The sequence below is a fragment of the Panulirus ornatus genome, chromosome 15, assembly GCF_036320965.1.
Source record: "Panulirus ornatus isolate Po-2019 chromosome 15, ASM3632096v1, whole genome shotgun sequence".
Taxonomy (NCBI): Eukaryota; Metazoa; Arthropoda; class Malacostraca; order Decapoda; family Palinuridae; genus Panulirus; species Panulirus ornatus.
Window position 1 is genome coordinate 38,088,393 of NC_092238.1, and position 13,910 is coordinate 38,102,302.

The 13,910-nt window shown below is 44.3% G+C and overlaps 1 protein-coding gene across 3 annotated transcripts in view; it reads right to left on the reverse strand.

Moving 5' to 3' along the window:
* Positions 1-7,224, reverse strand: part of LOC139753861 (uncharacterized) — a 75,674-nt gene extending 68,450 nt beyond the window's left edge. The window contains exons 1-2 of one of the 3 annotated variants that reach the window (XM_071670802.1): positions 7,188-7,224; positions 748-1,521 (exon numbers count right to left, since the gene is read on the reverse strand). In XM_071670802.1, coding sequence (XP_071526903.1) covers positions 748-920 — 173 coding nt within the window. In that variant the 5' untranslated portion in view covers positions 921-1,521; positions 7,188-7,224. Of the gene's footprint in view, positions 1-747; positions 1,522-7,121 lie in introns of all 3 variants that reach the window. The other 2 variants (XM_071670804.1, XM_071670805.1) reach the window with 2 other exon arrangements.
* Positions 7,225-13,910: the final 6,686 nt, after the last annotated feature.

A 13,910-nucleotide genomic window follows, 5' to 3' on the forward strand; every position in this document is an offset into this window, starting at 1 on the left:
CAACACGTAGGGCTCCCCTGCTTCTCCCACGTCGTCATTAACGCCCGCTTTATGCGTTCGTCCCATTTAAAGGAACCATTGCTACTCCTATCATCTCTCCCAGCCCAGTACCTGCACCAACACTGCTCCTACCACCTCTCCCAGCCCAGTACCTGCACCAACACTGCTCCTACCACCTCTCCCAGCCCAGTACCTGCACCAACACTGCTCCTATCACCTCTCCCAGCCCAGTACCTGCACCAACACTGCTCCTACCACCTCTCCCAGCCCAGTACCTGCACCAACACTGCTCCTACCACCTCTCCCAGCCCAGTACCTGCACCAACACTGCTCCTATCACTTCTCCCAGCCCAGTACCTGCACCAACACTGCTCCTACCACCTCTCCCAGCCCAGTACCTGCACCAACACTGCTCCTACCACCTCTCCCAGCCCAGTACCTGCACCAACACTGCTCCTACCACCTCTCCCAGCCCAGTACCTGCACCAACACTGCTCCTACCACCTCTCCCAGCCCAGTACCTGCACCATCACACCTCCTATCACCTCTCCCAGCCCATCTTCACCGCCACCACTGCTCCTACCACCTCTCCCCTCCCACCAATGCACCACTCCCTCCTCTCATCGGCCACCATCTCCCATGCTTCCCTTTAATAGCCTCACATCCCCCAGGACTCCTCCTCCTCCTCCTCTTCCCTTCATCCACAGCCTCCTCCCCACATCGGCGGCCGAGGCCCCCAACACTCACCTGGTGCTCTTGGACGGCGTGAATGTTCCTCTGAAGTTGGTGAGGGCGTCCACTCTGGTGCCGTTGCCCAGGTAGACTCCCGCTGCGGCTGCACCTTCGCCACCCCCTCCACAGGTCTCGGTGGAGGGGGTCACAGAAGTGTTCTTAAGGCACCAGTTCGGCAAGAGACGCATTTTGTACAAAGTTGATTTTTTCTCTTTCCACGTTTCGGTTGTCGTCCACTAGAGCAGTTTCAGTGAAGTAAAAAAACAATACACACAAAAAACTCGCATGAAAATGCGTTTCAAAATATCCTCTTTAACACCTCACCAGCAAAGGGATCATTCCATAGTTTTCACTTTCAAATTCGTTCCGTAACTCAGTTGATTATAAAAAGTTTCATATATTTTGTATCAAATACAGTTTCACTTAATCATCGGGCATTTTGTACTCTTCAATTTTACGTTTGGCTGACGGAGTCTGGTATATTAATTTCTAATATGGTACTGTTTATAACATATTTGGTTGTTGTTATTACATTGACTCATTATCATAGTAGAAAGACACACCACAGATTGACTTTTTATCAACAAATGCTCCCGGTTAGTTCGACAGCTTTTTATTATCTTTCAATCTGTTTTTATTGGTTGAATAAAAGAAAGAAATATATCTATAAAATCTGTCTTTCTCTGCCAAACTTTGTTCATGAATGTGTGTCTCAGTTACTTAGGTCATATTTCTAACTTTCTTGGTATTTAGTTCCTCCATTTGGAGAGACGGTTTATCCTCGGTCACCTAGAAGGGAAAGACACATGTGTTGGTTAGTGTGTTGTTTGATGCGATGGTTTGTTTCTTATGGTGTTTCCCGTCCAACACTTAACTACACTGTCCAGGTACGTATATGATGAAGCGAATAACCTCAAGAAGATGGGTTGATGAAAGGAGTCTTGTCACACACACACACACACACACACACACACACATACACACACACACACACACACACACACACACACACATATATATATATATATATATATATATATATATATATATATATATATATATATATATATATATATATATATAACAACACATTACTTTTCATTTTTGTTCATTTGAGCTTAGCGAGGTAGTGCAAAGAGCAGACGAAGAATGGTCCCATTCGCTCACATCCATTCTCTAGCTGTCGTATATATAACACACCGAGACCACTCTATCGACGGCCAAGCCCACAGACTTGTCCATGGTTCCCTTTGACCATTTTTTTATACCGTTTGTTCAGCCTGTTGACAGTACTTCACCCTTCCCCCCCAATACCATATCGCTCCAGTGCGCTCCATCCCTTGCACGCCTCGAACCCTCCCACAACCTGAGAGCCAGACCATCACTCAGAGCATCTTTCACTCCGTTCTTCCATCTCCAATTTTGCGTATCCTCTGCCTCGTCTCCTCCACTTTTGACATGTGTACCTTCCCAGTCCGGTCACCCTTTCCTCACTCATCCATTCCATGTGACCAAACCAGTGCAGCACAAACTCTTCAGCTCCCTCAACTGTATTGTTTCTTGATACCACACTTTCTTACCCTATCATATATATATATAATATATATATATATATATATATATATATATATATATATATATATATATATATATATATATATATATATATTTATTTATTCATTTATTTTGCTTTGTCGCAGTCTCCCGCGTTAGCGAGGTAGCGCAAGGAAACAGACGAAAGAATGGCCCATCCCACCCACATACACATGTATATACATACACGTCCACACATGCAAATATACATACCTATACATCTCAACGTATACATATGTATACACACAGACATATACATATATACACATGTACATAATTCATACTGTCTGCCTTTATTCATTCCCATCGCCACCCCGCCACACATGAAATAACAACCTCCTCCCCCCTCATGTGTGCGAGGTAGCGCTAGGAAAAGACAACAAAGGCCCCATTCGTTCACACTCAGTCTCTAGCTGTCATGTAATAATGCACCGAAACCACAGCTCCCTTTTCACATCCAGGCACCACAGAACTTTCCATGGTTTACCCCAAACGCTTCTCATGCCCTGGTTCAATCCATTGACAGCACGTCGACCCCGGTATACCACATCGTTCCAATTCACTCTTATTCCTCGCACGCCTTTCACCTTCCTGCATGTTCAGGCCCCGATCACTCAAAATCTTTTTCACTCCATCTTTCCACCTCCAATTTGGTCTCCCGGTTCTCCTCGTTCCCTCCACCTCTGACACATATATTCTCTTGGTCAATCTTTCCTCACTCATTCTCTCCAGAGAGAGAGAGAGAGAGAGAGAGAGAGAGAGAGAGAGAGAGAGAGAGAGAGAGAGAGAGAGAGAGAGAGAGTTTACTCGAGTCCAGTTGCTGGTATTTGCACGGTCGACAAGAAGTCACCTTCGAAAAGGCTGTATCATCGTCAGTACACTGCGTTCCAAAGGATCCACCGTTTTCCTGCAGGATAGAAGCTCCAGGAGCACCCCAATAAAAGTATATATATATATATATATATATATATATATATATATATATATATATATATAATATTTATACCTAACTGCCGTCTTCCGCGTCAGCTAAGTAGCGCAAGGAAACAGACGAGAAATGGGTCAACCCACCCGCATACGCATTTACATACATAAACGCCCACACATGCACATATACATACATATACATTTCACCTTATACACACATATACATACACAGACATATACATATATACACATGTACATATTCCTACTTGCTGCCTTCATTCATTCTCGTCGCCACCCCGCCACACACGAAAGAGCATCCCCCCCCCCTCCCTCTCCAGCGAGGTAGCGCCAGGATCAGGCAAAAATGGCCACATTCGTTCACACTCAGTCTCTAGCTGTCATGTGAAATGCACCGAAACCACAGCTCCCTATCCACATGCAGGCCCCACAAAACTTTCCATTGTTTACCCCAGACGCTTCACATGCCCTGGTTCAGTCCAGTGACAGAAAGTCGTCCCTGGTATACCACATATATATTATATTTAATCGTCGTTTCCCGCGTTAGCATGGTAGCACCAGGAACAGACGAAGAAAGGCCGATCCGTTCACATTCATTCTCTGTCTGTCATGTGTAATGCACCGAAACCACAGCTCTCTATCCACAACCAGGCTCCACCAAGATTTCCATGGTTTACTCCGCACGCTTCACATGCCCTGGTTCAGTCCATTGACAGCACGTTGACCCCAGTATACCACATCATTCCAACTCACTCTTATCACATGCACGCCTTTCACCCTCCTGCATGTTCCATCCCCGATCGCTCATTGTCTTTGTCGCTCCATCCCTCCATCTCCAGTTTGGTTTCCCCGTGCTAATTGTTCCCTATACTTGACATACATATTCTCTATGTTAATCTTTCCTCACTCATTCTTTCCAAATGTCCAAACCATTTCAACACACCCTCTTCAGCTCTTTCAACCACACTCTTTTTGTTACCACACATCTCTCTCTTACCCTTTAATTACTTAGTCGATCAAACCACTTCACACCACATATTGTCGTCAGACATAAAATTTCCAACACATCCATCCTCCTCCTCACAGCCATGTTTCGCGTCCATACATATATTGTTGGTACTATTGTTCCTTCAGACATACATACCTATTTTTGCTCTCTCAGATAACGCTATCTCTTCCCACACATTCTTCAGAACCTTCGCCCTATCACGCCTCTTATTACTCTTCCGCTTCCATGGATACACTCGCTGCCATGTCCACTCCTATATATCTAAAACACTTAACTTCATCCAATTTTTCTCCAGTTAAACTCACACCCCAGCTAACTTGTCCTCAACCCTGCTAAACCTAATGACCTTGCACATTCACTATCAACTTCTTCCTTTCACACTCTTCCAAACTCAGTCACCAACTTTTTCAGTTTCTCACTCGAATCTACCACCAGTATTGTACATCAGCAAACAACAACTGATTCACTTCCCAGGCCCTCTCATCCCCTGTACGCTGCATACCCGCCTCCTCTTTCCAAGACTTTCACATTTCCCTCCCTCACCACCCCATAGATAAAGAAGGTATTTAAAAAACCTAGGTGACATTGCACACCCCCGCCGCGGACCAACCTTCACTAGAACCCATTCACTCTCCTCCCTCCATACTCATTCACATGCCCTACACCCTTGTTGAAAACTTTTCAATGCTTCTGGCTGCTTTTCTCCCTCAGCGCATATTCTTAAGACCCTCCATAAGGCATCTCTACTAACCCTGTTAATATGCTTTCCCTAGATCCATAAGTGCCACATACAAATCTATTTGTTTCTTTAAGTGTGTCTCACACACATTCTTTAAAGCAAACACCTGATCCACACATCCTGTACCACCTCTGAAACCACACTGCTCCTCCCCACTCTGATGTTCTCAATCACCATACAACTTTACCAGGTACACTCAACAAACTGATGTCTCTGTGGCTTGAACACTCACCTTTATTCCCCATACCTTTATACAGTGGTACTATTTATGCATTTCCCCAGTCCCTAGGCACCTGACCATGATTCACACATACATTGAAAATCCAAAGTAACCAATCAGCAGCACGGTCACCCCTTTTCTTAATAAATTCAACCGCAGTACCGTCCACGCCAGCTGCCTTGTCACATTTCATCTTACGTAAGGCACGTCTCTTCACTGAACAACTCTCCATGACTCACTTCGCATACCACTCCGTTCGAAACACCGTACATTGCCACCCAAGCATTAAACACATTCAACATTCCTTCAAAATACTCACCTCATCACCTTACTTCATACTACCTGTTCCCACCTCCTCTCTTGCCCTCTTCACCGATGTTCCCATTTGTTCTCTTGTTTTTCGCACATTATGAACTTCCTTCCAAATCATATTATTCTCCCAAAGTTAATTTGATACTCGCTCACCCCAACTTTCATTTGCCGTCAGTTTCAACCCCTGCACCTTCCTCTGACATCTTACCGCTTTCATTTGCCGTCGTTTTCAACCCCTGCCCCTTCCTCTGACATCATACCGCTTTCATTTATACATCTCCCAATCACTTGCACTCCTTCCATGTAAGTACCCCTCCGAATTCCTATCTTCTCTTTGACTAGCATCTGCTCTATCCCACCACTCACTACCCTTTCTGATTATCTCATGTCCCACATTCTGCATGCCGCATGCATCTCACGCACATGCTAACACCGCTTCCCTAAATACCTCCCATTCTTTACCCACTCCCCATGTATCATTCACTCGCACCTTTTGCCATTTTACACTCAGTCTCTCCTGGTATTTCTTCACGCAAGTCTCTTTTCTAAGCTCACTTACCCTTGCCATTCTCTTCTCACCGAAATTGTTTTCTATTTTCCGAAAACCTCTCTAAATCTTCACCCTCGCCTTCACACGACAGTGATCAGACATTCCACTAGCTGCCCCTCTCAGCACATTTCCATCCAAAAATCTCTCTTGGACACGCCTATTAATGATTATGAAATCGAATAATACCCACTGACCATCTTCCCGGCTCACATACGCCTACTCGGGTATGTTCTTCTGTTAACACCATTTATTCCCGATCGCTAGTCCTTTTTCAGCACACATCACCGCAAGCTGTTCCCCATCTCCATTCATAATACTGAATACCCCATCCCTCCAGTTTTACTCTCAACTGCCACATTACTAACCGCATTCAAGTCACCCATCACTAATACCCGGTGTCTTGCATCAAAACTGATAATATATATATATATATATATATATATATATATATATATATATATATATATATATATATATATATATATATATGATAACGATAGCAGCCTGTGAAAAATGCGATGATAACCACAGGAGCATGGAAGAAATCATGGCAAGACCTTTCGTATGATGTAATACACGAAAGGTGTTGCGATTGTTTTTTCTTTGCATCTATGGTTTTACTGTATAAGGTGCTGGTAGAGTTCTTGTATAGCTGTTCAAACTTTCAAAGAAGCTCTGCAAAAATGACAGACATCGTGTATGATAATACATGGTGTCTATGGAGGACATACAAATCTTTAGCATTTACACACAGACTTTTTTAATCACCATTCATATATTGTGTATGACATGTATGATATGCGTATTTCAAGACTGGTGTAAATGTTCGATTTCATATCGTCAACTCAGCTAAGAATTTCCCAAGAGACACTGAAAATATCAAACTTATTCACATTGTGGAATATATATATATATATATATATATATATATATATATATATATATATATATATATATATATATATATATATATATAATCTCCCCCCGAGGTGCACCACTGCTGTGGAAGTTCTCACGTCACCGCGAATGGGAGATCGCGACGGTTGAATTCTTCGAACTAAAGGGAAGCGCCACGTTAGCAACACACCAGGTCGAGTACCCACAACAACCAGCCTTCACGGCCAGTCACCGACTGATGCCTTCCCATCTGATACACCGCGTCCGCCCCCTTAGCACCAGGTGCCAGTGAAGGTATTTGTTTTTATTTTACAAACCAAACGACAGCTCACACGCATCAACTAACCTCTCGACTCGGTTCCCATAGCAAGTTTTAGGAAACTGATGGGATTTTGCTGCACTGTAAGGCACGATTGATTGAGAGGAATAACACTAGCTGGCAAAGGCCAACCTCATGATCTACAGGTGTTCCTTACATCGTCGCCACACGGGTCAGTCCGCCTGCTAGCAGCGTGCGGCCCCGAGCTGAGCATCAGCAAACAGCAATGATTTCTCAATGATTCATCGGCGACTAGAACACATCATTAATGATGACAGGGCAGGATTATCACGCACGTGAGCGGAGATGTTTATGGTATGACGGGTATAGCAACGTCCGGGATGTATCATGAATTCAGAGGTGACGTCATCGCCAATTGAAGTTCAATAATTCAGCAGGTGTTACTAATGCACGTGCGGCATATGCCATTGTGGTAGGACGTTACTACACAGGTGTTTCGCCTTCAGCAGCGAAGGAGGACAAAATGGCAGGCATGGTATAGATTGGCAGAGTAATAGCTAGGCGGGGGAAGAGTGAATTGAATTAAGCTACATTGTGTTCGATATAGAAAATTAGGCATGTGAAGCGTCTGGGGTAAACCATGGAAAGATCTGTAGGGCCTGGATGTGGATAGGAGCTGTGGTGTCGGTGCATTATACATGACAACTAGAGACTGTGAGCGAATGTGGCGATTTTGTCTGTATTCCTTTGCGCTACCTCGCTGAAGCAGGGGGATAGCGATGCTGTTTTCCCGTGCGGCGGGGTAGCGATGGAGTGGATGAGGGCAAGCTGGTATGAATATGTACATGTGTATCTATGTAATGTCTGCGTATGTGTATGTATATGTATGTATGTTTTGATATGTATATGTATGTACATGTGCGTATGTGGGCATATATATCTATCTATCTATCTATATATATATATATATATATATATATATATATATATATATATATATATATATATATATATATATACATGTATGACTCATGGTGAGGTGCCTGAGGATTGGCGGAATGCGTGCATAGTGCCATTGTACAAAGGCAAAGGGGATAAGAGTGAGTGCTCAAATTACAGAGGTATAAGTTTGTTGAGTATTCCTGGTAAATTCTATGGTAGGGTATTGATTGAGAGGGTGAAGGCATGTACAGAGCATCAGATTGGGGAAGAGCAGTGTGGTTTCAGAAGTGGTAGAGGATGTGTGGATCAGGTGTTTGCTTTGAAGAATGTATGTGAGAAATACTTAGAAAAGCAAATGGATTTGTATGTAGCATTTATGGATCTGGAGAAGGCATATGATAGAGTTGATAGAGATGCTCTGTGGAAGGTAATAAGAATATATGGTGTGGGAGGCAAGTTGTTAGAAGCAGTAAAAAGTTTTTATCGAGGATGTAAGGCATGTGTACGTGTAGGAAGAGAGGAAAGTGATTGGTTCTCAGTGAATGTAGGTTTGCGGCAGGGGTGTGTGATGTCTCCATGGTTGTTTAATTTGTTTATGGATGGGGTTGTTAGGGAGGTGAATGCAAGAGTTTTGGAAAGAGAGGCAAGTATGAAGTCTGTTGCGGATGAGAGAGCTTGGGAAGTGAGTCAGTTGTTGTTCGCTGATGATACAGCGCTGGTGGCTGATTCATGTGAGAAACTGCAGAAGCTGGTGACTGAGTTTGGTAAAGTGTGTGAAAGAAGAAAGTTAAGAGTAAATGTGAATAAGAGCAAGGTTATTAGGTACAGTAGGGTTGAGGGTCAAGTCAGTTGGGAGGTAAGTTTGAATGGAGAAAAACTGGAGGAAGTAAAGTGTTTTAGATATCTGGGAGTGGATCTGGCAGTGGATGGAACCATGGAAGCGGAAGTGGATCATAGGGTGGGGGAGGCGGCGAAAATCCTGGGAGCCTTGAAGAATGTGTGGAAGTCGAGAACATTATCTCGGAAAGCAAAATTGGGTATGTTTGAAGGAATAGTGGTTCCAACAATGTTGTATGGTTGCGAGGCGTAGGCTATGGATAGAGTTGTACGCAGGAGGGTGGATGTGCTGGAAATGAGATGTTTGAGGACAATGTGTGGTGTGAGGTGGTTTGATCGAGTAAGTAATGTAAGGGTAAGAGAGATGTGTGGAAATAAAAAGAGCGTGGTTGAGAGAGCAGAAGAGGGTGTTTTGAAATGGTTTGGTCACATGGAGAGAATGAGTGAGGAAAGATTGACCAAAAGGATATATGTGTCGGAGGTGCAGGGAACGCGGAGAAGTGGGAGACCAAATTGGAGGTGGAAAGATGGAGTGAAAAAGATTTTGAGTGATCGGGGCCTGAACATGCAGGAGAGTGAAAGGCGGGCAAGGAATAGAGTGGTATACCGGGGTTGACGTGCTGTCAGTGGATTGAATGGTTTACCCCAGACGCTTCACATGCCCTGGTTCAATCCATTGACAGCACGTCGACCCCCGTATACCACATTGTTCCAATTCACTCTATTCCTTGCACACCTTTCACCCTCCTGCATGTTCAGGCCCCGATCACTCAAAATCTTTTTCACTCCATCTTTCCACCTCCAGTTTGGTCTCCCACTTCTCGTTCCCTCCACCTCTGACACATATATCCTCTTGGTCAATCTTTCCTCACTATTTCTCTCCATGCGACCAAACCATTTCAAAACACCCTCTTCTGCTCTCTCAACCACACTCTTTTTATTTCCACACATCTCTCTTACCCTTACATTACTTACTCGATCAAACCACCTCACACCACATATTGTCCTCAAACATCTCATTTCCAGCACATCCACCCTCCTGCGCACAACTCTATCCATAGCCCACGCCTCGCAACCATACAATATTGTTGGAACCACTATTCCTTGAAACATACCCATTTTTGCTTTCCGAGATAATGTTCTCAACTTCCAAACATTCTTCAAGGCTCCCAGAATTTTCGCCCCCTCCCCCACCCTATGATTCACTTCCGCTTCCATGGTTCCATCAGCTGCCAGATCCACTCCCAGATATCTAAAACACTTTACTTCCTCCAGTTTTTCTCCATTCAAACTTTTTTTTTTGTCGCTGTCTCCCGCGTTTGCGAGGTAGCGCAAGGAAACAGACGAAAGAAATGGCCCAACCCAACCCCCCCCCCCCCATACACATGTATATACATAAGTCCACACACGCAAATATACATACCTACACAGCTTTCCATGGTTTACCCCAGACGCTTCACATGCCATGATTCAATCCACTGACAGCACGTCAACCCCGGTATACCACATCGATCCAATTCACTCCATTCCTTGCCCTCCTTTCACCCTCCTGCATGTTCAGGCCCCGATCACACAAAATCTTTTTCACTCCATCTTTCCACCTCCAATTTGGTCTCCCACTTCTCCTCGTTCCCTCCACCTCCGACACATATATCTTCTTGGTCAATCTTTCCTCACTCATTCTCTCCATGTGCCCAAACTATTTCAAAACACCCTCTTCTGCTCTCTCAACCACGCTCTTTTTATTTCCACACATCTCTCTTACCCTTACGTTACTTACTCGATCAAACCACCTCACACCACACATTGTCCTCAAACATCTCATTTCCAGCACATCCATCCTCCTGCGCACAACTCTATCCATAGCCCACGCCTCGCAACCATACAACATTGTTGGAACCACTATTCCTTGAAACATACCCATTTTTGCTTTCCGAGATAATGTTCTTGACTTCCACACATTCTTCAAGGCTCCCAGGATTTTCGCCCCCTCCCGCACCCTATGATCCACTTCCGCCTCCATGGTTCCATCCGCTGCCAGATCCACTCCCAGATATCTAAAACACTTAACTTCCTCCAGTTTTTCTCCATTCAAACTTACCTCCCAATTGACTTGACCCTCATCCTTACTGTACCTAATTACCTTGCTCTTATTCACATTTACTCTTAACTTTCTTCTTTCTCACACTTTACCAAACTCAGTCACCAGCTTCTGCAGTTTCTCACATGAATCAGCCACCAGCGCTGTATCATCAGCGAACAACGACTGACTCACTTCCCAAGCTCTCTCATCCACAACAGACTTCATACTTGCCCCTCTTTCCAAAACTCTTGCATTCACCTCCCTAACAACCCCATCCATTAAACAACCATGGAGACATCACACACCCCTGCCGCAAACCTGCATTCACTGAGAACCAATCACTTTCCTCTCTTCCTACACGTACACATGCCTTACATCCTCGATAAAAACTTTTCACTGTTTCTAACAACTTGCCTCCCACACCATATATTCTTAATACCTTCCACAGAGCATCTCTATCAACTCTATCATATGCCTTCTCACATACATTCTTCAAAGCAAACACCTGATCCACACATCCTCTACCACTTCTGAAACCACACTGGTCTTCCCCAATCTGATGCTCTGTACATGCCTTCACCCTCTCAATCAATACCCTCCCATATAATTTACCAGGAATACTCAACAAACTTATACCTCTGTAATTAGAGCACTCACTCTTATCCCCTTTGCCTTTGTACAATGGCACTATGCACGCATTCCGCCAATCCTCAGGCACCTCACCATGAGTCATACATACATTAAATAACCTTACCAACCTGTCAATAATACAGTCACCCCCTTTTTTAATAAATTCTACTGCAGTACCATCCAAACCTGCTGCCTTGCCGGCTTTCATCTTCCGCAAAGCTTTTACTACCTCTTCTCTGTTTACCAAATCATTTTCCCTAACCCTCTCACTTTGCACACCACCTCGACCAAAACACCCTATATCTGCCACTCTATCATCAAACACATTCAACAAACCTTCAAAATACTCACTCCATCTCCTTCTCACATCACCACTACTTGTTATCACCTCCCCGTTTGCGCCCTTCACTGAAGTTCCCATTTGCTCCCTTGTCTTACGCACTTTATTTACCTCCTTCCAGAACATCTTTTTATTCTCCCTAAAATTTAATGATACTCTCTCACCCCAACTCTCATTTGCCCTCTTTTTCACCTCTTGCACCTTTCTCTTGACCTCCTGTCTCTTTCTTTATACATCTCCCACTCAATTGCATTTTTTCTCCCTGCAAAAATCGTCCAAATGCCTCACTCTTCTCTTTCACTAATAATCTTACTTCTTCATCCCACCACTCACTACCCTTTCTAATCAACCCACCTCCCACTCTTCTCATGCCACAAGCATCTTTTGCGCAATCCATCACTGATTCCCTAAATACATCCCATTCCTCCCCCACTCCCCTTACTTCCATTGTTCTCACCTTTTTCCATTCTGTACTCAGTCTCTCCTGGTACTTCCTCACACAAGTCTCCTTCCCAAGCTCACTTACTCTCACCACCCTCTTCACCCCAACATTCACTCTTCTTTTCTGAAAACCCATACAAATCTTCACCTTAGCCTCCACAAGATAATGATCAGACATCCCTCCAGTTGCACCTCTCAGCACATTAACATCCAAAAGTCTCTCTTTCGCGCGCCTGTCAATTAACACGTAATCCAATAACGCTCTCTGGCCATCTCTCCTACTTACATACGTATACTTATGTATATCTCGCTTTTTAAACCAGGTATTCCCAATCACCAGTCCTTTTTCAGCACATAAATCTACAAGCTCTTCACCGTTTCCATTTACAACACTGAACACCCCATGTATACCAATTATTCCCTCAACTGCCACATTACTCACCTTTGCATACATACATATATATATATATAAATATATATATATATATATATATATATATATATATATATATATATATATATATATATATATATATATATATATATATATATAGTGTGTGTGTGTGTGTGTGTGTGTGTGTGTGTGTGTGTGTGTGTGTGTGTATAATCGATGAATCAACAGAGATTGTTTGTATCACAAGTAGTAGAAGAAATGTTTACCTAACGTAGGAATGAGCACTTGCGGTATTGTATCTTAACATCTTGACCACAACGGTACGACTACCTGACCCTCAAGATTGCGGTGAGTGTTCACATTCAAGGCTCGTGCCGTCGTGCCTGATCAGGGGGTCGTGCCGACGCGCTCAGAAGGTAAGCGGAGGGGGAAAATCAAGTGAAAACCCCAGAATGACCTTTTTAAAACAGTCGAGTGAGAGGGCGGGGGCGTAGCTCAAACCCACAGATGCATCCAGCTGGCTCCGGACTAACGGGCCGGCCAAGGGCTGGATGATGCCGGAGTAAATGACCGAAGCAGATCTGTCTTATGTAGACATCAGTGTCTCCCACACCTGATGCCGCCCTCCCCCGTGGCTGGTAGTGTTCGCTCAACCTTTCGGAAGGTGGAGTGATAAGTTCTGTTTTGTCTTTGATGGCTGTGGAGCGTGTGTTCTCGCGCCGATGACCAGCTTGGAGGCGAAGGTTTCGACACATCAGGTTTGTATTAAGAGCACAGGGCGTGTTCACTGGCACAGATTCAGCCCCGATGAGATCTCGACCCACTCACTGTACGAGATTCGAGGCAGTCGGATCAAGGACGTCTGGAAGCTCAGGGAGGGAGGGAGGGGAAAAAAGAAAGAGCCGCATAGGCTATTGAGAGTACTGGAGGTAATGCTGGAAAGCGAACGGTCCAGTACAGTACAGC